The sequence below is a fragment of the Sus scrofa genome, chromosome 2, assembly GCF_000003025.6.
Source record: "Sus scrofa isolate TJ Tabasco breed Duroc chromosome 2, Sscrofa11.1, whole genome shotgun sequence".
Classification (NCBI taxonomy): Eukaryota; Metazoa; Chordata; class Mammalia; order Artiodactyla; family Suidae; genus Sus; species Sus scrofa.
Genome location: NC_010444.4, coordinates 51369538 through 51396359, shown reverse-complemented (window position 1 = coordinate 51396359; position 26822 = coordinate 51369538). Strand labels below are relative to the sequence as shown.

The 26822-nt window shown below is 39.2% G+C and overlaps 1 protein-coding gene across 35 annotated transcripts in view; it reads right to left on the bottom strand.

Annotated features, from left to right (window-relative positions):
* OBSCN (obscurin, cytoskeletal calmodulin and titin-interacting RhoGEF) overlaps window positions 1-26822 on the bottom strand; it is a 216709-nt gene that overhangs the window by 137887 nt on the left and 52000 nt on the right. For 33 of the 35 annotated variants that reach the window (XM_021083345.1, XM_021083344.1, XM_021083349.1 and 30 more), the window contains 4 exons: window positions 26101-26376; window positions 15824-16099; window positions 6217-6492; window positions 2201-2476 (listed from right to left, as the gene is read on the bottom strand). In XM_021083345.1, coding sequence (XP_020939004.1) covers window positions 2201-2476; window positions 6217-6492; window positions 15824-16099; window positions 26101-26376 — 1104 coding nt within the window. The remainder of the gene's footprint in view (window positions 1-2200; window positions 2477-6216; window positions 6493-15823; window positions 16100-26100; window positions 26377-26822) is intronic. The other 2 variants (XM_021083369.1, XM_021083362.1) reach the window with 2 other exon arrangements.

The following is a 26822-nucleotide window of genomic DNA, read 5'->3' as shown; positions in this document are numbered from 1 at the left end:
ATCTATAGTACCATTTTCCAGAATAAGAACCATTTGTTACAAATTTTATATCATGAAATGATGGCAAATTTTATCAAATATTATTACAAGATATATGATGTTAAATTTTATCACACTTTTCTGCATTTATTGAGATAATCAAAACCGTTTTGTTTTTCAACTGTTAATATTACCCATTATATTGACATTCTAATGTTAAACTATCATACATTCTCGGACTATGACTTCCGTCATAGTGTACTGACCCCTTCATAGGTTGCACAGTTGGTTAATATCTTTTTTAAGCTGTTGGCTTTGGTATTCATAGGATGTTGCTTATAATTTTAATTCTGCATATTTTCCTTTAAAGATTTCAGTATCCGTATTACGCTATTTCCATAAAATGAGCTGGAGGGTATATTTCCCCTTTTTCTATTCTGTAAAAGAATCTCCATGAACATGGAAATTTCTTCTTCCCAAAACATTCAGTATAATTTATCAGTACAGCCACTTGATTGAGGTCTTTCTTTAACGAAAAGATTTTTTAAATTTCTTGAACGGTCATAAGACTTTTTGAGTTTTCTATTTCTTCATGAGTCTTTTTTTTTTTTTTTAACGTGTGCACCCGCAGCATATGGAAGTTCCTGGGCCAGAAACTGAATCTGAGCCACAGCTGCAACCTACACCCAGATCCTTTAACCCACTGCACCAGGCTTGGCACTGATTCTACACCTTACAGTAACTCGGGCTGCTGCAGTCAGATTCTTTACCTATCACACCACAACAGGAACTCTGTTCTTCTGTCAGTTTTTATATAGTTTTCTAGGTGCTCAACAAATAGTTAAAATTTTTACCATGAAATCATTTCTCATGATTGCCTCAAATAACATTTCACAAATAAACAGAGCAGGGTTTTGGTACCTATACACACCCACAAGCCATTGAATACAAACCCGATATCACACCACGCTCCTGTGGTGACACCTAGGGGTCAAATGTGGAACTGCAGCAGCCCACCCCTAACTCACGTCAAGACACTCTTAACAGGAGTTCCCATCATGGCTCAGTGGTTAACGAACACGACCAGTATCCATGAGGACACGGGTTGAATCCATGGCCTTGCTCAGTGGGTTAAGGATCCAGCGTTGACATGAGCTGTGTGGTGTAGGTCACAGACGCGGTTCAGATCCCACGTTGCTGTGGCTGTGGGGTAGGACGGCAGCTATAACTCTGATTCAAACCTGAGCCTGGGAACCTCCATATGCCATGAGTGTGGTCCTAAAAAGACCAAAAAAAGGGGGGGGGCACTCTTAGCAAAAGAATATACATTTATTTTTCACCAGCCTGGGAGGCACACAGCACATGCTAATCATTAGGAAATGCTTCAGATAAATGTGGTAAATACCAGTCAGATAGTAATTATGCTGTCAACTTTAATAAGGCATGCTGATGTACCATAAGTTCCTCATTCTTCCCCATTTTTAAATTTATCTATCAGCCTCCAGAGAAATTCTGACAAAGAATGTCCTAACTAAAGACAAAAGGAAATCGAGATTTGATTTAAGAAAGAAAACTACCGACCTCAAAGGTGCATGACACAGGCACACATCCAACCCCTGCTCTCCCTATACTTTGCACAGACAGTGCAACCAGGCATTGATCAGGATGCTGCTATATACAGCATCTCTCTATATATAGCATCTCTCCATAGCTTCTCTATCCAGATGCAAGGAAGCAAGATTCACAGAACTAAAGCTTTGATAATCAAAAATTCAGTCTGAGATACCTACTAGTGTGACTAGGTAGCCAAAATTTGGTATCCAAATATCTCACTAGTGAGAAGCTACATGTTGCCCTGCGCGACAAATCTGGTAGCTGACAGAACATCAGGTAGGAGGAAGTTTTCACATGCCCAAGTGAGAGTTCCCTGATCTAATTCAGATTAAGCACGAGATCTACTTCAGTTCCCAGCACCAGGCAGGTGCTGGGAACACATAAGCAAGGACCACTGCATGGAAACATCACTCAAGATGGACAGAAGGCCCTCTCTTTCCTACATGCCCATCTAATCCAGCCAACCTTGGCTCAGTCATAGGAGGAAAAATAGGAAGATGGGAGGATGGGAGAGCTGTGCAATGAGGAGAACACTAGGGGCAACATTGGCTCAACATCGGTCCCATCAAATCCAAGCAAGGCAAACTGACCACTCCAAGGAACTGACCTGTGACATCCAGGTGGAAGGAGACCTTCTGACCCCCAGCCTCGCAGCTGTACTCCCCGGCATCTGCCTTGCCCGCCTGCTGCACCACCAGCCTCCGGGTGCAGCCCTTGGCCTCCACACGCACTTTTGAGCTCGAACTCAGCTTCTTCCCATCCTTGTACCATGTCACCTCCGTCTGGGCCTGGGCCACCTCACAGTTCAGTGTGGCACTGGCCCCCGTCACAGCCTGCACTGCACTGCTTGATGGCTGCTCCTTGGCAAACACCACTGAGGGCTCTGGGGACAGAGAGGAAAACACAGAGTCAAAGACACCATGTCAAGCAGCAAAGCCAACACCAGGGAAAGAAGACCTAAATGGGGAGGTGTGGAACTGGTAACTTCTCCAGCCTCTGCATCACACGCCCACTGCCTTTCTCAGCAACAAGCAATGCAACTTATGCACTTGCCCTCAATTCATGCAGGCTGTTCAAGGTGGAGATGCTACAAAAGACTTCTGTGTTTGTGGCATCCTGAGGGCTCTGTTCCTCAACCTACCTACGTCTCTTCCAGGCGGTTATGCAGGAAACTTTTCACCTGTCTCCACAAGAAGAACTGAGACTCAGTGCCCTTGTGTGCATTTAAAACTGTCAACATGTGTCAGGCTTGTACCTCCACCTGGTTTTCTGTTTCCTTGTCTGAGAATAATAAAGCCTTTTCCAATGTTCCTGGGCTTGCCATTATTGTAGGTGCTTCTTGATTCACTATCCAAGTCTGTTGCCCATTCACTAAAGGTAGGCTCTCTTTTCTCAATTAAATTGAAGGCATTCTTCATACATTTAAATATTAGAGCAAGGACACTCTACATGTCATAAGGATATTCCCACCTGTGTGACTCACATTTTCACTCTCTTAGGGAGTCTTCTGATGAAATGAGTGTTTAATTTTAACATACTCAAATGTGTCTATAAATCATGTTAGGGCATTTGTGTTCTATCAAAGGTAAGGAAAGCCTTACCTTAAGTCTTTAAATAATCCATAGTACCAGATGAGGGTTTTATGAATTTTAGCTTTTACACTGAGGAGTCTAACCCAGCAGGAGTTGGCTTTTGTCTAATATGACTATTTAATTTTTTCCACACATTTACGTGGTCCCATCACTATTCATGACTGCAACGGCTTTCCTCCACTTCTCCTATAGTCACCACAGTAAAAACGAGATGGAGAAGTAGCAGGAATCCATGTATGCGAGATCTGTTTCTATGCTCTTTCTGTTTTTTGGAGCAGATAAATAACTATCCCTGCCTTGAGAATCCTTGCTTTAATTATTGTAGTTTGTGATAATCCTGACATCAATCATAGAAAACACTCTCGCCATTTTGCTTTTATTCAAGAAAAAGCATCTTGGTTCTAACTTGCCTTTGTAATCTGCCTATTATTCTTCAATCTGCCCCCCACATCCTAAAAAAAAAAAAAATCCCTTCAATTCTGATCATTCATCAACATCTCTGATTTTTCTACAGATTTCTATCCATCTATTTCAAACTCTTACTGTCTCATAAAATGTAATAATCTCTTCACACACCCAGCTTCGTAGCACTTTTACCAGAGCTGGAATTAGAAACATGGTACTTCTAGCACTGTTATTACCATTTTACAAATTCATGGGCCAAGCTTTTCTTGCTAGCTTATAGATAAAGAAATGTTTTCTGCAGACTAATTTTTTTTTACATGGCATTTCTTCTCAAGAATTCCACTCGGCCTGATAATTTATCTTGGAGATTTTCTGAGTTGATAATCTCATTATCAGAAAATTCCACCTTTAGCTTTTACATTGTTGTCTGGTGATACTATTTTCCTCCTTATTTAACTCAGTGGTTAGAGTGGCTTACATGTATTGCCCCTGATGTTACACCATTCAAGGTATACTTTAAGTGCAATGGTTTGTTCCTCAGGACCATTTATAAAAGTTAAGGACACTTTTGTTCAGTATGTAAAGAATTGTGTGGCATGAACAGATGCTCAATTTTATCAAACTCATTTCTCAAATTATGCCGTTCAATTTTTATCCGACTTTGATTCTGTACTCTTCCATATAATCACATCTTTTTACACTGTCTCTTAATGTCAAGCTTTCTGTCAGTTAACACTCTCAATTTTAAACACATCTGTTATCCTGGACTATAACTTTCATCACAATGTTTTTTCCTCTTCATATATCCCCGAATTCCTTTTGTTAACTTTTTTTTTTTTTTTTTTTTTTTTTTTTTTTTTTTTTGCCTTAACATCCACAAGAGGAGTTCCCGTCATGGCGCAGTGGTTAACGAATCCGACTAGGAACCATGAGGTTGCGGGTTCGGTCCCTGCCCTTGCTCAGTGGGTTAACGATCCCGCGTTGCCGTGAGCTGTGGTGTAGGTTGCAGACGCGGCTCGGATCCCGCGTTGCTGTGGCTCTGGCGTAGGCCGGTGGCTACAGCTCCGATTCAACCCCTAGCCTGGGAACCTCCATATGCCGCTGGAGTGGCCCAAGAAATAGCAACAACAACAACAACAAAAAAAGACAAAAGACAAAAGACAAAAAAAAAAAAAAAAAAAAAAAAAAAACATCCACAAGAGATTGGTCTCTAATTTCATTCTTCCTTCCTCTCCTGTGTGATTTTGGTATCATGTTCTGTACCCACAGAGAATTATGGAGTGTATCTCCTTCTTCTATCTCTGGGACCATCTCCGGAATCATCAGATAAGAGTTTTCCAGGATATTTTTATAGCGTACCAGAGCACCACTGGGCTGAGGAAATTTTTCTTTATTGGTCCTACTGGTTGAATGCTCACAAAAATATTGAATTTTCCCTATCTCCCTTTCTCAGTTTTCACACAGTTTACTACAACTTAGTAAAATCTCACAACTTTTTAATTTTTTTCACCTTACATTATCCAGCAATATTCTGTTAATTCAGGCTTTACAAATACATATTGTTGGATCTGGGCTATCTATACACACCCAATAATCATACTGAATGGTTAGCACATTCCCAAAATGTTATGTGTTTACACCTAGGAGTCAAGGTGGGATGACAGCCCATGCTTATTCCACATTAAGACCCTCTTCACAATGGGAAAATAACCTCAGTTCTTAGACTTCTCTATATTCCAGCAACGAGGCAAAGGCACTCACTAACCACTAAGAAAATGCAAAAAAAAACAAAAAACAAAAAAAAAAAAAAAACACTTTGCTTGTCAGAGGCTGCTGGTACAGTAACCCCTGATGAGCATATCATACTGATGGGCAGAACTGACTTTTTCCTTTCCATTCTTAAATTCATAAATGTAAATCTAAGGGGAATTCTGACCATGAATATCCAAACTAAAGACAGAAGCAAAATGATATTTTCTTTAAATGATCTCCTTAAACATCACAGGTGAATCTCCACCATTCATCCCTTCTCTCCTTCAAGGACAGGTCCACAAAATATTAGCCTATTTTTACACCCAGGAATCAGAGAGTTTCTATGCCCATATAAAGGAAGGAAGGGGATCAAAGAAACCTCACATCTGATCATCCAAAGTTCACTCTTGGAGAATTCCAAGTGTGACTGGAATATTTCCTCTAATTTGGGATCAGTGAAAAGGAAACACCTCATTCCAACACCAAGAACCAGTAGGAAGTGCTGGAAGAGGGCAGTTGGTGGCTATCAGGACATATAATGGAAGGAAAGTCACATATGCCCAGGTCTATCTCTAACTCCAAGTATCAGGTAGAGCCAGGATCCCAACACCAAGGAGCAAGTAGAAGGATCTGGGCAGGTGCTAAGATATTGGGACTGAGCCTTACTGTTGGAACAGGTGGACAGAAACGACACCTCTCACTCTCCCCATTCATCCTTCCCTGGCCCCAAAATGAGTATTGAGATGGGACGTGGAAGATTGGGAAGCATAAAGAGATGAAGTCCAAAGTCAAGTGCATAAGAGACTTGATGCCAAAAGCCAGTCCCATCAGCAGCTCTGAATGGAAGAGCTTAGTATCCTCCCCAAGAACTGACCTGTGATGTCCAGGTGGAAGGAGACCTTCTGACCCCCAGCCTCGCAGCTGTACTCCCCAGCATCTGCCTTGCCCGCCTGCTGCACCACCAGCCTCCGGTTGCAGCCCTTGGCCTCCACACGCACTTTTGAGCTTGAAGTCAGCTTCTTCCCATCCTTGTACCATGTCACCTCTGTCTGGGCCTGGGCCACCTCACAGCTCAGTGTGGCACTGGCTCCGGCCATGGCTTGCACTTCAGTGCGTGCTGGCTGCTCCTTGGCAAACACCACTGAGGGCTCTGCATACAGAAGGGATACACAGAGTCAAAGACACCATCTCATGCAGAAAGCCAGCACCAGGGAAAGAAGACCTAGATGGGGAGGCAGGAGTTGAGCTGGAAGCCTCTTTAGGCTTTGCACAAGCTGTGAGCCTGCAGAAGGCCCCCTGCCTTTCTCAGCAACAAGTAACACAATTTATACATTCTCTCTCAGTTCCATGTGGTGAGGACAATGGAAAAGATTTCTCCTTTGCTCATGGAATCTACAGGGTCCTGAGGCCTGTGTTTCTGCACTGCCTACATGAAGCTACCATCTCTTCCATGATATGATGCAGGGAATTTTTCACCTTCCTCCATGGGAATCATGGAGGCTCAGTGTCTGCTTGCTCTTAGTACTGTCAACTTCTGGCAGTCTGGTAGGAGGGCTTATTCCTCCCTGGGGCTCTCATTTTCATTGTTTGATAAGTAATGAAACAGCACCTTTCCCAATATTATTGAGATGGCCATTACTGTTTGTTCTACCCAGTGAACTTAATCAATATGTTTATCAAATTAATAATAAATAAAAGGGTCTCTCTTTTCCTGTACTCATTTTTAAGGCACTCTTTATATACTCAAATACTCGAGAAAGAAAACTATGGATCTTTTATATAAATTCCCTCCTGTGTTACTCACATTTTCACTCTCTCAGAAAGTCTGATGAATCAACCTTTTTAGTGTTAACGTACTCAACTAGGTCTATATTTCCTCTCGAGCATGTGTTCTATTTAAGAAATCCTTCCTAACTTTAAGACTTTATATAATCCAAGCTTGTCAGCTGAGGATTTTACACTTTTAGCTTTCACACTGAGGTTTCCAAGACCCAGAAGTTTACTCTACAATTTGGTCAGCATTATTAGGACAATTTAATTTTTTCCATAAGGTTAAGTGATCCAAGCACACTTTATGAGAATAACACCCTCCCTCCACGTCTCTACCACACAGGAAAACTCAGGGAGTGGGGGGCAGCAGAAGTCCTTATTTACAATTCTCTGTTTCTGAGCTCCTTATTCTGTTCTTTTGGTTTCATAACTAACCATCAGTCCATTGACATCCCCTTGTCTTATTACTCTAGCTTTGTCATAATTTTTTATATCTGGTACAGCAAATGCTCACACTTGGCTTTTCTTCAAGAAGAAAGCATATTGGCGGTATCTTGCTTTTGGAATCTGTTTGCTATTTTTCGATTCCACTGTTACCCCCAAAAAAATTCCCTTCCAATTTGATTGCTTATAAAATTTTTGATTTTTTCACAGATTTCTATCCAACAATTTCCAACTCTTGACTGTCTGTCAAGAATACTTGATGATTTTCCACACACACAGCCTCCTAGCAAGTTTCATCAGAAACAGAATTAGAAACATGATACTTCTGATGCCATCATAACACTTTCATAATTTCATTGGCTAAGCTTTTCTTGCCACCCTATAGATACAGAATTTATTGTTTTTGTATTGATTCTTTTTCACAGTTATCCTATTCAAGAATCTTACTCAGTCTAATAATTTATCTCTGCAATTTTCTGATTGGATATTCATATCATCAGCAAATTCCACCTTTAGTTTTTCAAAATTCTTTGTGGCTTATTTTATTTTCCTTCTTACTCTGCTTGGTAGTAGTATTGCCCCTACTGTCAAAGCTTTTGAGATACATTTTAAGTGAGAGTTATTTTTCTAAAACACCCTTTATTAAGTTAAGCAAGAACACTTTTATATATTATTGTAAGAAGTTTATGGCATAAATTGATGCTCAATGTTATCAAAATTTTTTCCAGATTTACAAAGTTCATTGAATTGAACCATTTTAGTGTGTACTCATTTAGATAATCATCTTTTTTGCACTCAATCTCTTTTTTTAGCTCTTTCAATCTATTTTTTATTTTATAATGATTTTTATTTTTTCCATTATACTTGGTTTACAGTGTTCTGTCAATTTTCTGCTGTACAGCAAGGTGACCCAGTTATATATACATGTATACCTTCTTTTTCCTCACATTATCATGCTCCATCATAAGTGATTAGATATAGTTCCCAGAGCTATACAGCAGGATCTCGGTGCTTATCCGTTCCAAAGACAGTAGTTTGCATCTATTAACCTCAAATTCCCAGTCTATCCCATTCCCTCCCCCTCCCCTTCCCCCTTGGCAACCACAAGTCTGTTCTCCATGTCCATGATTTTCTTTTCTGTGGAAAGGTTCATGTGTGCCATATATTAGATTCCAGATGTAATTGAAATCATATGGTATTTGTCTTTCTTTCTGACTGATTTCACTCAGTATGAGAGTCTCTAGTTCCATCCATGTTGCTGCAAATGGCATTATGCTGTTCTTTTTTATGGATGAGTAGTATTCCACTGTGTATACATACCACATCTTCATAATCCAATCATCTGTCAGTGGACATTTGGGTTGTTTCCATGTCTTGGCTATTGCGAATAGTGCTTCCATGAACATGCGGGTGAATGTGTCTTTTTCAAGGAAAGTTTTGTCCAGATATATGCCCAAGAGTGGGATTGCTGGGTCATGTGGTAATTCTATGCATAGTTTTCTAAGGTACCTCCATGTTGTTTCCCATAGTGGTTGTACCAATTTACACTCCCACCAACAGTGCAGGAGGGTTCCCTTTCCCCCACACCCTCTCCAGCACTTGTTATTTGTGGACTTATTAATGATGGCCATTCTGACTGGCGTGAGGTGGTAGCTCACAGTAGTTTTGATTTGCATTTCTTTAATGATCAGTGATGTTGAGCATTTTTTCATGTGCTTGTTGGCCAGCATTCAATCTCTTAATATAAGTTTTATATTGATTAATATCACCATTTAAATTATGCATGCAATCCTGTTTATACTCTTGATGGATTGCTGAATTTAACATAAATGCTAACATTTTATTATTTGGGCCTTAAAATCCATAATAGATGGGCCCATAATTTCATTCTCCTTGCCTTTTTTTGTGCAATTTTGGTATTGATGTTATATTCTGTACATGAAAAGCATTATGAAGTGTATCTTCCTTTACTCATGAGCAAAGAATAATAGCTGTCCAGGATATTTTTTATTGTACACCAGGGAACTACATGGCTGAGATGACTATTCATATTGCTTCTATTGATTTAAAAGCCATAGAATTGTTTGAGTCTGTTTCTGTTTTGTAGATAGGTTCATTTGTGCCATATTTTAGATTCCACATGTATGTGATACAGAACATGATGGAAGATAGTATGAGAAAAAGAATGTATATATATATATATGTATATATATGCACACATACATATATATATGACTGGGTCACTATGCTATATAGCAGAAATTGACAACTGTAAATCAACTATACTCTAATAAAAAATTCCAAAAAAAAGAAAAGTCATAGAATTATTTTAGTTTCTATTACTTCTTCTGTCAGTTTTCATACAGTTAACTGATATAGCCAAATTTAACAACTTCTCAGTTTTATTACCTTAAAGTATTCTGTAATATTCTCTGAAAACCACATTTTAAAATAATATGTGGAAGCAACTGGGGTATCTATACATACACACAAATAATGCTATAGCACACTCCCAGTTATTTGTCCCCACCTGGAAGTTAATGTGGGATGGCAGCCCTCTCTTACATGGCATTAAGACTTTATTCACAAAAAGAAAAATAACCTCATTTCTAGACTCTCTGTATCCCAGCCATGAGGCAAAGACACTCAATAACAATTTTTAAAATACAATAAATAAATCCTGCTTTGCTGGTAAGAGACTGCTGCTACAGTAACCCCCGGTGAGCAATTCATACTTATGGGACAGAATCGAATTTTCCTTTCCATTCCTAAATTCACAAATTTAAACCCAAGGGGAATTCTGACACTGAACTTCAAAACTAGTCAACTGCAAAATCATATTTGCTTTAAATGATCACCCTAAATATCACAGCTGAATATCTACAAGGCATGCTTTCTCTCCTCCCTTTATAAGGGCACGACAACAAAATATGGCCCTACTTTTTGCTACATACAGATATCAGACAGCTTCTACATCTATGAAAAGTAAGGGCCTCCCAGAAACCAAGCATGAAGCATAACTCTCCCAGACTTCAGACAATATTACAAAGCTACACTAATCAAGACAGTGTGGTACTGGTAGCAAAACAGACATATAGACCAACGGAACAGAATAGAGTACCCAGAAATAAACCCAGACACCTACGGTCAATTAATCTTTGACAAAGGAGGCAAGAATATAAAATGGGAAAAATACAGTCTTTTCAGTAAGTAATGTTGGGAAAACTGAAGAATTGCATGTAAATCAATGAAACTAGAACACATTCTCACACAACGTGCACAAAAATAAATTCAAAATGGCTTAAAGACTTGGAGTTCCCTTTGTAGCTCAGTGGTTAGTGAATCCAACTAGGAACCATGAGGATGTGGGTTCGATCCCTGGCCTCAATCAGTAGGTTAAGGATCCAGTGTTGCTGTGAGCTGTGGTGTAGGTTGCAGACGCAGCTCAGATCTGGCATTGCTGTGGCTCTGCTATAGGCCAGTGGCTACAGCTTTGAGTAGACCTCTAGCCTGGGAAGCTGCATATGCCATGGGTGCGGCCCTAGAGAAGAAAGACAAAAAGACCTCACATTTGATCCTCCAAAGTTCACTGTTGAGATAAATCCAAGAACAACTGTGCATCCAACTTTTCCTCTAATACGGATTCAATGAAATTGAAATATCTCTTGCTGACCTAGAACCAGCAGGAGGTGCTGAATGAGGGCACGAGGTAGCTGTGAGGGCACATAATGGGAGGAACATCACACATGCTCAGGTTTATCTCACACCCCAAGCCTCAGGTAGAGCCAGGGTCCCAAACCAAGGAGCAACATGAAAGTTCTGGGCAGGTGACAGAGTGGCTGATTGGATAAAATCAGGGTTAGGGTTAGGGTTAGGGTAAAAAAAGCAAAAACCTTCAATATGCTGCCTACAAGAAACTCACCTTAGGACAAATGACACATATAGATTGAAAGTGAGGGGGTCAGAAAAAATATTTCATTCCAGTGGACATGACAAGAAATCAGGAGTTGGAATACTCATATCAGACAAAATAGACTTTAAAATGAAGGCCATAAAGAAAGACAAAGAAGGACACTATTTAATGATTAAAGGATCCATTCAAGAAGATGTTATTACTATTGTCAACATATATGCCCCAAATATAAAAGCACTCAGATACATACAACAAATATTAACAGACATAAAGGGAGAAATTGATGGGAATACAATCATAGTAGGAGACTTTAACACCCCACTCATATCAATGGACAGATCCTCTAGAGAGAAAACCAATAAAGCAACAGAGATCCTAAAGGAAACAATAGGAAAGTTAGACTTAATTGACATCTTCAGGACACTACATCCAAAAAAAATCAGAATACACACTCTTCTCAAGTGTGCATGGAAAATTCTCAAGAATTGATCACATACTGGGGCACAAAGCTAACCTTAACAAATTTAGGAGCATAGAAATTATTTCAAGTATCTTCTCTGACCACAATGGTATGAAACTAGAAATCAACCAGAGGCAAAGAAATGAGAAAAAAAACCTACTACATGGAGACTAAACAATATGCTACTAAAAAACCAATGGGTCAGTGAGGAAATCAAGAAGGAAATTAAAAAATACCTCGAGACAAATGATAATGAAGACACAACCACTCAAAATCTATGGGATGCCATGAAAGCAGTGCTCAGAGGAAAATTCATAGCGATACAGGCCTTCCTCAAAAAAGAAGAAAGATCTCAAATTGACAACTTAACCCAACACATAAATGAATTAGAAAAAGAAGAACAAAAAAGACCTAAAGTCAGCAGAAGGAAGGAAATTATAAAAATCAAAGAGGAAATCAATAAAATAGAGATTCAAAAAACAATAGAGAAAATTAATAAAACCAAGAGCTGTTTCTTTGAAAAGCTAAACAAAATTGACAAATCCCTGGCTAGACTCACTAAGAAGAGGAGAGAAAGAATCCAAGTAGAAATGAAAAAGGAGAAATAACAAGAGGCACTGAAGAAATACAAAAAAAAAAAAAAAAAAAAAAGTAAGAGAATACTATGAACAACTATATGCCAACAAATTTGACAATCTGGAAGAAATGGACAACATTCTAGAGACTTACAGCCTCCCAAAACTGAATCAAGAAGAAATAGACCAACTGAACAGACCGATCACTAGAAATGAAATTGAAAACTTCATAAAAAATACTCTCTACAAACAAAAGCCCAGGACCAGATGGCTTCACAGGTGAATTCTACCAAACATACAAACAGGATCTGGTGCCCATCTTCCTTAAACTTTTTCAAAAGGTTGAAGAAGAAGGAACACTCCCAAAGACATTCTATGATGCCACCATCACCCTCATTCCAAAATCAAATACACCACCAAAAAAGAAAACTATCAGCCAATATCTTTGATGAATATAGACACAAAAATTCGCAACAAAATTTTAGCCAACTGAATCCAACGACTTATCAAAAAGATCCTACACCACGACCAGGTGGGGTTCATCCCAGGTTCATAAGGATGGATCTACATATGCAAATCAATCAACATTAACAAAAGAAAAGTCAAAAACTACATGATCATCTCAATAGATGCAGACAACATCCGTTCATGATAAAAATTCTCACCAAAGTGGGTATAGAGGGAATATTCCTTAACATAATCAAAGCCATTTATGACAAACCCACAGCAAATATAATACTCAATGGAGAAAAAATGAAAGCCATTTCACTCAAATCAGGAACAAGACAGAGATGCCCACTCTCATCACTGCTATTCAACATAGTTTTGGAAGTCCTAGCCACAGCAATCAGACAAACAAAAGAAATAAAAGGCATCCACATAGGAAGAGAAGAGATAAATCTCTCACTGTGTGCAGATGACATGATACTATACATAGAAAACCCTAAGGACTCAACCCAAAAACTACTCAAACTGATCAACAAATTCAGAAAAGTAGCAGGATATAAGATTAACATTCATAAATGTCGCATTTCTGTTTACTAACAATGAAATATTAGAAAAGGAATACAAAAATATGATACCTTTTAAAATTGCATCCTGAAAAATCAAAAACTGGGACTACACCTGACCAAGGAGGTAAAGTACTTATATACTGAGAACTATTAATCAAGGAATAATCAAGGAAAGGCTATTAATCAAGGAAATTAAAGATGTAAAGAAATGGAAAGATATCCCATGTTCCTAGGTTGGAAAAATTAATATTGTAAAAATGGCCATACTACCCAAAGCAATCTACAGATTCAATGCCATCCCTATCAAATTACCCATGACATTTTTCACAGAACTAGAACAAACAATCCAAACATTTATATGGAACCACAAAAGACCAAGAATTGCCAAAGCAATCCTGAGAAACAAAAACCAAGCTGGAGGCATAAGTCTCCCAGACTTCAAGCAATATTACAAAGCCACAGTCATCAAAACAGTGTGGTATTGGTACCAAAACAGACAGACAGACCAATGGAGCAGAATAGAGAGCCCAGAAATAAACCCTGACACCTATAGTCAATTAATCTTTGACAAAGGAGGCAAGAACATAAAATGGGAAAAAGAAAGTCTATTCGGCAAGCATTGCTGGGAAACCTGGACAGCTCCATGCAAAGCAATGAAACTAGAACACACCCTCACACCATGCACAAAAATAAACTCAAAATGACTGAAAGACCTAAACATAAAACAAGACACCATCAAACTCCTGGAAGAGAACATAGGTAAAACATTCTCTGACATCATCCTCATGAATATCTTAGGTCATTTTCCCAAGGCAACAGAAATAAGAGAAAAAATAAACCCATGGGACCTAATCAAACTGAAAAGCTTTTGCACAACAAAGGAAACCAAAAAGAAAACAAAAAGATGGCTTACAGAATGGGAGAAAATATTTTCAAACAATGCAACAGACAAGGGCTTAATCTCTAAAATATACAAACAATTTATACAACTCAACAGCAAAAAAGCCAACAACCCAATGGGAAAATGGGCAAAAGACCTGAATAGACTGTTTTCCAAGGAAGATATACAGATGGCCAACAAGCTCATGAAAAAATGCTCAACATCCCTGATGATTAGAGAAATGCAAATCAAAACTACTGTGAGCTACCACCTCACACCAGTCAGAATGGCCATCATTAATAAGTCCACAAATAACAAGTGCTGGAGGGGTTGTGGAGAAAAGGGACCCCTCCTTCACTGTTGGTGGGAATGTAAGCTGGTACAGCCACTATGGAGAACAGTATGGTGGTACCTTAGGAATCTATATATAGAACTACCACATGACCCAGCAATCCCACTCTTGGGCATATATCTGGACAAAACTTTCCTTGAAAAAGACACATTCACCCGCATGTTCACGGAAGCACTATTCACAATAGCCAAGACATGGAAACAACCCAAATGTCCACTGACAGATGATTGGATTATGAAGATGTGGTATGTATACACAGTGGAATACTACTCAGCCGTAAAAAAGAACAGCATAATGCCATTTGCAGCAACATGGATGGAACTAGAGACTCTCATACTGAGTGAAATCAGTCAGAAAAAGAAAGACAAATACTATATGTTATCACTTATAACTGGAATCTCTTATACAGCACAAATGAACTTTTCCACAGAAAATAAAATCATGGACTTGGAGAATGGACTTGTGGCTGCCAGGGTCAGAGGGAGGGAGTGGGAGGGATTGGGAGCTTGGGATTAACAGATGCAAAGTATTGATCTCGGAATGGATTTACAAGGAGATCCCGCTGTGTAGCATTGAGAGCTATCTAGATACATACATCACAACACCACAATGGGAGGAAAAAATATGTATACATGTATGTGTAACTTGGTCCCCATGTTGTAGAGCAGGAAAAAATAAATTAAAAAAAAAGAAATGGGGAACTCTGTCTAGTCATTTATGATGGAACACATAGTGTGAAAAAAAAGAATGTATACATGTATGTGTAACTGGGTCACCATGCTGTACAGTCGATATATATATATATAGAAAGTTCTGGGCAGGTGCTAAGAGAGAGGAACATAGCCTTACTGTTTGAAACAGATGGACAGAAATGACTCCTCACCTTTCCAGACACACACTGCCCATCCACCCCACACCCCAGGCCCCAAAATGAGTATCGAGACAGGATATGGAAGATTGGGAGCATGAAGAGAAAAAGTCTAAAGTTAAGTACAAAAGAGTGTGTTGAGGTCAGAAGCCAGCCCCATTATCAACTCCTAATGGGAGAACTTAGTATCATCCCCAAGAACTGACCTGTGACATCCAGGTGGAAGGAGACCTTCTGACCCCCAGCCTCGCAGCTGTACTCCCCAGCATCTGCCTTGCCCACTTGCTGCACCACCAGCCTCCGGTTGCAGCCCTTGGCCTCCACACGCACTTTTGAGCTCGAACTCAGCTTCTTCCCATCCTTGTACCAAGTCACCTCCGTCTGGGCCTGGGCCACCTCACAGCTCAGCGTGGCACTGGCCCCTGCCATGGCTTGCACTTCACTGCAGGCCAGCTGTTCCTTGGCAAACACCACTGAGGGCTCTGGGGACAGAGAGGGATACAAGGGGTCAAAGACACCATCTCAGGAGTTCCCACTGTGCCACAGTGGGTTAAGGACCCAGCATTGTCACAGCTCTGACGTAGATCCCAGCTGAATCTCAGATTCCATCCCTAGCCCAGAAACTTTCACATGCCATATGTGCAGCCAAAAAAAAGAAAATGATATTATCTCAGGCAAGAAGGTAGCACTAGGGAAAGAAGACCTGGATGGGGAAGTGGGAGTCGGTACTGGAGACTCTACAGATTCTGGACTAGCTGTGGGGCCTGCAGAAGCTCCCCTGCATTTCTCGGCAACAAGTAACACAATTTATACACTCTCCCTCAGATCCATGTGGGAGGTTCCAAGAGGGGACTTTGGGAAGGACTTCTGCAATGCTCATGGAATCTGCAGGATCCTGAGGCCTGTGTTCCTCGACCCCCAGAGATGATGCCACTGTCTCTTCCATGAGGTGATGCAGGGAAATTTTCACCTTTCTGCTTCATTGTCTGAGTAATCATGAAGCTGAGCATCTTTCCCAATATTATTGAGATCGCCATTATTGTTTGTTCAACCTAGTGAACTTAGTCAACTCTTACTGACTTACTAATAATAGGGTCTTTTTTTCCCTCTATTCATTTTAAGGTTCTCTGTATATATATTCAAACACTAGAGAAAGACATCTATGGACCTTTTATGTACATTCTCACAGGTGAGACTCACATTTTCACTCTCGGGGAGTCATCTGATGCAATCAACGTTTTTATTTTTTTAACTTACACAAATATGTTTATAAATTGTGTCTAGGGAATGTGTCCTATGTAAAAAATCTTTCCTTACTTTAAGTCTTCAAAAGATCTATGTCATTAGCCGAGGATTTTGTGGTTTTAGCTTTCACACCATGGTTTCAGAGACATTGGGAGTGGACTTTCCCATTTGGTCAGAATTACTAGGATAATTTGATTTTTTCCATAAGGTTAAGTGATCCAAGCACTCTTTATAAGAACATCCTCCCTCCACTTCTCACAGAGACACCATGGAAACACATGGTAATGGGGGTGTGTGAACAACAGTCCTTTTATGCAAGTATCTGCTTCTGAGATCCTTACTCTATTTCTCTGATCTCATAACTAACTATCCCTGCATTGACATTTCCTTGTCTTAATTACTCTAGATTTAACATAATTTTTAATATCTGGTATAACAAATGCTCCCACTTGGCTTTTCATCAAGAAAAAAGCATGTTGGTTCTCCCTTGCTTGTAGAATCTGCTTGTTGGTTTTAAATTCCACTGACAACTCAAAAAAAATTCTCTTCAGTTTTGATTATTAATAAATACCTCAGATTTTTTTCATGTATTTCTATCCATCTATTTCAACTTCTTGACTCTCAAGATTTAATAATTTCCTACACACACAGCCTCCTAGCAACTTTTATTAAGAAAAAAAACAGAATTAGAAACATCAACAAAAGACAAAAAAAAAAAAAACAGAAACATGATACTTCTGATGCTACTGTAACTCTTTTACAATTTCATTGGCCAAGCTTTTCTTGTCAGCCTGCTTTCTACTTTCTTTTTTTCATGGTTATCCTACTCAAGAATCTGACTCAGTAGGGATTCAAAGAAAGGGAAAGAAAGCCCATGCTCCTGGATTGGAATAATTATATTGTAAAAATGGTCCAACTACCCAAAATGATCCACAGATTTAATGTGATCTGTATCAAATAACCCAAAATATTTTTCACAGAACTAGAACAAACAATCCAAAAATTTATATGGAACCATAAAAGACCTAGAATTGCCAAAGCAATCTTGAGGAAAAATAAACCATGAGGCATAACTCTCCCAGACTTCAGACAATATTACAAAGCTACACTAATCAAGACAATGTGGTACTGGTACCAAAACAGACAGACAGACCAATGGAACAGAATAGAGAACCCAGAAATAAATCCAGACACCTATGGTCAATTAATCTTTGACAAAGGAGGCAAGAATATAAAATGGGAAAAAGACAGTCTTTTCAGCATGTGGTGCTGGGAAAACTGTACAGCCGCATGTAAATCAATGAAACTAGAACACACCCTCACACAATGTGCACAAAAATAAGCTCAAAATGGCTTAAAGACAATAAGAAAATACTCCTAGAAGAGAACATAGGCAAAACATTCTCTGACATCAACCTTACAAATGTTTTCTCGGTCAGTCTCCCAAGGCAATAGAAATAAAAACAAAAATAAAGGAATGGGACCTAATCAAACTGATAAGCTTTTGCACAGCAAAGGAAACCACAAAAAAAAAAAAACTAAGGAATGGGAGAAAATAGTTTCAAATGATGCAACTGACAAGGGCTTAATCTCCAAAATATACAAACAACTTAAACAACTCAACAGCAAAAAAACCAACAACCCAATTGAAAAATGGGCAAAAGACCTAAATAGACATTTCTTCAGATAAGACATACTGATGGCCAATAGGCACATGAAAACATGCTTAACATCACTAATTATCAGAGAGATGCAAATCAAAACTACAATGAGGTACCACCTCACACTGGTCAGAATGGCTATCATTAATAAGTTCACAAATAACAATTGCTGGAGAGGGTGTGGAGAAAAGGGAACCTTTCTACACTGTTGGTGTAAATGTAAATTGATACAACCTCTGTGTAAAACAGTATGGAGGTACCTTAGAAAACTAAACATAGGACTACCACATGATTCAGCAGTCTCACTTCTGGACATGTATCTGGAAAAACTACAATATAAAAGACACATGCACCTGTATGTTCATAGCAGCACTGTTCACAATAGCCAAGACATGGAAACAACCTAAATGTGCATCAACAGATGGATGGATGAAGATGTAGTACATATACACAATGGAATACTATGAAATAATGACACTTGCAGCAACATGGATGCAACTAGAGATTCTCTTATTAAGTGAACTAAGTCATAAAAAGAAAGACAAGTACCATATGATATCACTTATACATGGAATCTAAAATATGGCACAAATGAACCTATCTACAAAAACAGAAACAGACTCACAGATGTGGAAAACATACTTGTGGATGCCAAGGGGAAGGGCAGAGTCAGATGGACTGGGAGTTTGAGGTTAGTAAATACAAACTATTACATTTAGAATGGATAAGCAGGTCCTACTGTATAGCACAGGGAACTGTGTCCACTCTCTTGAGAGAACATGATGGGGAAAGATATGAGAAAAAGAATGTGTGTGTGTGTGTGTGTGTGTGTGTGTGTGTGTGTAACTAGATCAATTTGTAATACAGCAGAAAATGGCACAACATTGTAAATCAACTATAACTAAAAATACAAAAAAGAAAAAATATTAGTCTAATAATTTATCTCTGGGATTTTTGGGGTAGATATTCACATCATCAGCAAAATCCATCTTTAGTTTTTCAAAATTCTTTATGGTTTATTTTATTCACCTTCTTACTCCACGTGGTAGTCAGAATAGCCTACTGTCAAAGCTTTGAAGGTACATCTTAAGTATGAGTTGTTTTTCTGCAAAGCCTTCTATTAAGTTCAATAAGAACAATTTTATACATTAATTAAAGAATTTGGAGTTCCCGTCGTGGCACAACGGAAACGAATCTGACTAGGAACCATGAGGTTGTGGGTTCAATCCCTAGCCTCACTCAGTGGGTTAAGGATCTGGCATTTCCATGAGCTGTGGTATAGGTAGCAGACACGGCTCGGATCTGGCATCACTGTGGCTCTGGCATAGGCCTGCAACAACAACTCCGATTAGACCCCTAGTCTGGGAACCTCCATATGCCATGGGTGCAGCCCTAAAAGGACAAAAGACAAAAAAAAAAAAAAAAGAATTTTAGGAGTTCCCATCGTGGCTCAGTGGTTAACAAATCTGACTAGGAACCATGAGGTTTCGGGTTTGATCCCTGGCCTCGAAGTGGGTTAAGGATCCGGCATTGCTGTGAGCTGCAGTGTAGGTCGCAGACATGGCTCAGATCCTATGTTGCTGTGGCTCTGGCATAGGCTGGTGGTTACAGCTCCACTTGGACCCGTAGCCTGGAAACCTCCATATGCTGCGGGTGTGGCCCTAGAAAAGACAAGAAGACAAAAAAAAAAAAGAATTTTATAGCATAGATTAATGCTCAATTTTATAAATTTTTTTCAAGATGATGTTCAGTTAACTTGATCATTTTAGTCTGTACTCACTGAGATAATCACATATTTTTTTGCATTCAGTCTCAATATGATTAAGCTTTATATTGATTAATATTGCCATTTAAACCACACATGCAATCCTGGACTATGACTTTCATTACACTGTTTTATACTCTTGATGTATTGCTGAATTCATGTTGCTAACATTTTACTATTTTGGCCTTAATATCCACAGTAGACTGTTCTGTAATAACATTCTCCCTGTTTTTTTGTGCGATTTTGGTATCAATGCTATATTCTGTATATGAGGAGAATTATGAAATGTACCTCCTTTTACCTTTTCTAGGGCCATTTCCATGATCATGGAATAATAGTTTCCCAGGACATTTTTTATCGTGTACTAGAAAAGTACTTGGCTGAGAAGACTTTTCATTATTGCTTCTATTGATTTAAAAGTAATAGAGTATTCTGAGTTTCTATAACTTCTTGATTAGTTTTCATATAGTTTACTGGTATGGTCAAATTTAATAACACTTCAATTTTATGAACTTAAAGTATTCTAATATTCTCCTATAACGACATTTTAAAAGAATATGTGTGATATTTGGGGTGTCTATACATACACACTAATCATGCTATAGCACACTCCCAAACAGTTATTTGTTGATACTTAGAAGTTAATGCTGGATGGGATCCCTCTCTTATATGGCATTAAGACCTTCAAAACACATCCATTCAAAATCTATGGGATGCCACAAAAGCAGTGCTTGGAGGGAAGTTCATAGCAATACAAACATTCCTCAAAAAAGAAGAGAAATCTCAAATTAACAACTTAACCCACCATCTAAATGAAGTAGAAAAAGAAGAACAAAAAAAAAATCTAGTCAGCAGAAGGAAGGAAATAATAAAGATCAGAGAGGAAATCAATAAAATAGAGATTCAAAAAACAATAGAAAAAAATCAATAAAACCAAGAGCTGGTTCTTTGAAAGGCTAAACAAAATTGACAAACCTCTGTCCAGATTCACGAAGAAGAGGAGAGAAAGAACCAAATAAACAAAATAAATGAAAAAGGAGAAATCTTAACAGATAATGCAGAAATACAAAAAAACATAAGAGAATACTATGAACAATTATGTCAACAAACTTGACAACCTAGAAGAAATGGACAACTTTCTAGAGACTTACAGCCCAGCCCGCCAAGACTGAATCATGAAGAAATAGATCTAACTGAACAGACTGATCACTAGAAATAAAATTGGAATATGTAATGAAAACACTTCCTACAAACAAAAGTCCGGACCAGATGGCTTCACAGGAGAATCTGTCAAACTTACAAAGTAGAACTTATACCCACCCTCCTTAAACTTTTCCAAAAGGTATAAGAAGGAACACTCCCAGACATTCTATGAAGCCACCATCACCCTAATACCAAAACCAGACAAAGATACTACCAAAAAAAAGAAAACTGTAGGCCAATATCTTTGATCAATATAAACACAAAAATTCTAAACAAAATTTTCACCAACTGAATCCAACAACATATGAAAAAGATCATACACCACGAAGAAGTGGGATTCATCCCAGTTCATAAGGATGGTTCAACATATGCAAATCAATGTCATACACCACATTAACAAAAGAAAGGTCAAAAACCACATAATCATCCCAATAGATGCAGAAAAAGTATTTGACAAAGTCCAACATCCATTTATGATCAAAACTCTTACCAAAGTGGGTATACCTTAACATAATAAAAGCCATTTATGACAGGAGTTCCCGTAGTGGCCCAGTGGTTAACAAATCCGACTGGGAACCATGAGGTTGTGGGTTTGGTCCCTGCCCTTGCTCAATGGGTTAAGGATCTGGTGTTGCCGTGAGCTGCAGTGTAGGTTGCAGACACGGCTTGGATCCCGCGTTGCTGTGGCTCTGGCGTAGTCCAGTGGCTACAGCTCTGATTCGACCCCTAGCCTGGTAACCTCCATATGCCACGGGAGCAGCCCAAGAAATGGCAAAAAACAAACAAAAAAAGCCATTTATGACAAACCCACAGTCAATATACTACTTAATGGAGAAAAGCTGAAAGCCTTCCTGCTAAAATCGGGAATAAGACAAGGATGCCCACTCTCACCACCTTTATTCCACATAGTATTAGAAGTACTAGCCACAGCAATCAGAAAAACAAAAGAAAAAAAGTTATCTAAATTGAAAGAGAAGAGGTAAAATTGTCACTATATCCAGATGACATGATACTATATATAGAAAACCCTAAGGACTCAACCCAAAACTACTACGACTGATAAGCGAATTCAGCAAAGTAGCAGAATACAAGATTAACATTCAGAAATTGGTTGCATTTCTGTATACTAATAATAAAATATTATAAAAGGAATATAAAAATACAATACCTCTTGGGTTTCCTGTCGTGGCTCAGTGGTTAACGAATCTGACTAGGAACCATGAGGTTGCGGGTTCAATCCCTGGCCTTGTTCAGTGGGTTAAGGATCCAGCATTGCTGTGAGCTGTGGTATAGGTTGCAGATGCGGCTCAGATCCCAAGTTGCTGCGGCTGTGGCGTAGGCCGGCAGCTACAGCTCCAATTAGACCCCTGGCCTAGGAACCTCCATATGCCCCAGAAGTGGCCCAAGAAATGGCAAAAAGACAAAAAAAAATACAATACCTTTTAAAAATCACACCCACAAAAATTAAATACCTAGGAATAAACCTGACCAAGGAGGTGAAAGACTTATTTGCTGAGAACTATAAAACATTAATCGAGGAAATTAAAAAGGATTAATTAAAGAAATGGAAAGATAGTCCGTGCTCCTGGATTAAAATAATTAATACTGTTAAAATGGCCTTATTACCCAAAATGATCCACAGATTTAATGTGATCTGTATCAAATAACCCAAAATATTTTTCACAGAACTAGAACAAACAATCCAAAAATTTATATGGAACCATAAAAGACCTAGAATTGCCAAAGCAATCTTGAGGAAAAATAAACCATGAGGCATAACTCTCCCAGACTTCAGACAATATTACAAAGCTACACTAATCAAGACAATGTGGTACTGGTACCAAAACAGACAGACAGACCAATGGAACAGAATAGAGAACCCAGAAATAAATCCAGACACCTATGGTCAATTAATCTTTGACAAAGGAGGCAAGAATATAAAATGGGAAAAAGACAGTCTTTTCAGCATGTGGTGCTGGGAAAACTGTACAGCTGCATGTAAATCAATGAAACTAGAACACACCCTCATACAACGTGCACAAAAATAAATTCAAAATGGCTTGAAGACCTAAACATAAAACAAAACACTATAAAACTCCTAGAAGAGAACATAAGCAAAACATTCCCTGACGTCAACCTTACAAATGTTTTTTCAGGTCAGTCTCCCAAGGCAACAGAAATAAAAGCAAAAATAAAGCAACGGGACCTAATCAAGCTGACAAACTTTTGCATAGCAAAGGAAACCATAAAAAAAAAAAAACCTAAGGAATGGGAGAAAATAGTTTCAAATGATGCAACTGACAAGGGCTTAATCTCCAAAATATACAAACAACTTAAACAACTCAACAGCAAAAAAACCAACAACCCAATTGAAAAATGGGCAAAAGACCTGAATAGACATTTCTCTAGGAAGATATACAGATGGCCAACACGCATATGAAAAAATGCACATCACTAATTATTAGAGAAATGCAAATCAAAACTACAATGAGGTACCACCTCACACCAGTTAGAATGGCCATCATTAACAAGTCAACAGATAACAAATGCTGGAGAGGGTGTGGAAAAAAGGGTACCCTTCTACACTATTAGTGGGAATGTAAATTGGTATAACAACTATTGAAAACAGTATGGAGGTACCTCAGAACATTAGGTATAGAACTACCATATGACCCGGCAATTCCACTCTTGGGCATATATCCAGACAAAACTTTCAGCCAAAAAGATGCACGCCTCTATATGTATAATTTCATCACTATTCACAATAGCCAAGACATGGAAACAAACCCACATGTCCATCAACAGATGAATGGATTATGAAGATGTGGTATATACATATATAATGGAACACAACCCAGCCATAAAAAAGAACAAAATAATGCCATTTGCAATAACATGGATAGAACTAGGGACTCTTATACTAAGTGAAGTAAGTAAGAAAGACAAAAACAAACACTATATGATACCATGTATCTGGAATCTAATGTATGGCACAAATGAACTTTTTTACGGAAAAGAAACAAACTCATGGACTTGAAGAACACAGTTGTGGTTGCCAAGTGGGAGGGTTCGGGATGGACGGGGAGCTTGGGATTATGATATGCAAACTACTGCATCTGGAGTAGATAAGCAATGAGATTCTGCTCTATAGCACAGGGAACTATATCTAGTCACTTGTGATCAAACATGATGGAGGATAATGTGGGTTATATGGGTATGACTAGGTCACTTTGATGTACAGTAGAAATTGACAGTACAGTGTAAATCAACTATAATGGAAAAATAAATATCACATTTAAAAAATAAAAAGACAAAATTTTCTCACTGAACTCTTTCCAGACATAAAATATCTACTGAATTGGCTCACCCAATTGAATAGTTTACCAATTAAAATTTTAAGGCAAATAAAGGAATTTTTGTAATAAAAAAAGATCTCAAAAAGGAAAGTAACCTATTTCTTAGACTTCTCTAAATTTCAACCAAGAGGCAAAAACACTCACTAACCATTAAGAAAATGCAATAAATACACTTCTTTGCTAGTCAGAGGCTGCTGGTATAGTAACCCCTGTTGAGCATATCATACCTATGGGACAGAACCTACTTTTTTCCTTCCAATCCTAACTTCATAAATGTAAATCCAAGGGGAATTCTGACACAGAACCTCCAAACTGAAAACAAAAGCAAAATCATATTTGCTTTAAAATGATCACCCTAGGAGTTCCCGTCGTGGTACAGTGGTTAATGAATCGACTAGGAACCATGAGGTTGCGGGTTCGGTCCCTGTCCTTGCTCAGTGGGTTAACGATCCGGCGTTGCCATGAGCTGTGGTGTAGGTCGCAGATGCAGCTCAGATCCTGCGTTGTTGTGGCTCTGGTGTAGGCTGGCAGCTACAGCTCCGATTAGACCCCTAGCCTGGGAACCTCCATATGCCGCGGGAGCAGCCCTAGAAAAGGCTAAAAGACAAAAATAAATAAATAAATAAATAAATAAATAAATAAATAATAAAATGATCACCCTAAATATCACAAGTGAATTGTTAACAATCACCCCTTCTCTCTTCCCTTTGCAAAGACATAAAAAATATATGGCCAATTTTTTGCTACATACAGGTAACAAAGAGCTTCTACATCCATGGAAAAGAAGGAAGGGCACCCAAGAAACCCCACATCTGATCATCCAAATATTGTGCGGACAATATTTCCACTAATCAGGAATCAATGAAATCTGTTACCAACCAAATACTGGCAATAGGTGTTGAACAAGGGCTGTCAGGACAAGCAATAAGAGGAGAGTCACACCCCAAGCATCACCACAAGAGACAGGGGCCCAACACCAAGGAGCAACAGGAAGGTTCTGGGCAAGTGCTAAGACACCAGGACTGAGCTTTATTGTTAGAAACAGGTGGACAGAAATGACCCCTCTCCTTTCCATGCCCACCTTTCCTATCCATCCTGCCCAGGGCCAACATGGGTATAAAGATAGAACATGGAAGACTAGAAGGCAGGGAGATGAAGTCTAAAAGCAAATGCACAAGAGTGTGTTGAGGCCAGCGGCTAGTTCCACCATCAGCTCCAAATGGGCAAGCATAGTACCCTCCCTAAGAACTGACCTGTGACATCCAGGTGGAAGGAGACCTTTTGGCCCCCAGCCTCGCAGCTGTACTCTCCTGCATCTGCCTTGACCGCCTTCTGTACCACCAGCTTCCGAGTGCAGTCCTTGGCTTCCACACGCACTTTTGAGCTTGAAGTCAGCTTCTTCCCATCCTTGTACCATGTCACCTCCGTCTGGGCCTGGGCCACCTCACAGCTCAGTGCAGCACTGGCCCCCACCACAGCCTGCATTTCACTGTGTGAAGGCTGCTCCTTGGCAAACACCACTGAGGGCTCTGGAGACAGAGAGGGATACACAAGGTCAAAGACACCATCTCATGCAGGAAGCCAGCACCAGGAAAAGAAAACCTGGATGGGAGGCAGGGGTGACCAAAGAGGTGACTGGAGACTTCTCCATGCTCTGCACCAGCTGTGGGGCCTGCAGAAGCCCCTCTGCCTTTTTCAACAAGTAACCCAATTTACCTTCTCCCACAGGCAATGGAGATTGCTCAAGTTGGGCATATCGTGAAAGTCTTCCATGCACGATGGAAAGCAAAGGTTATGATGCTGCACACCTCCACTTTGCTAGATTAATCCAGTGTTTTATACCCCCAGTGCATGAGAGTTCCTCTCACCTACTTCAGTGTTATCAACTGTTCTCAGTTTGGTGGAACTAAAGTTCTATCGCCTTTGGCTCTTTCTGTTTTTCCAGTGACTGACAAACTGATGCACATCTGATGTT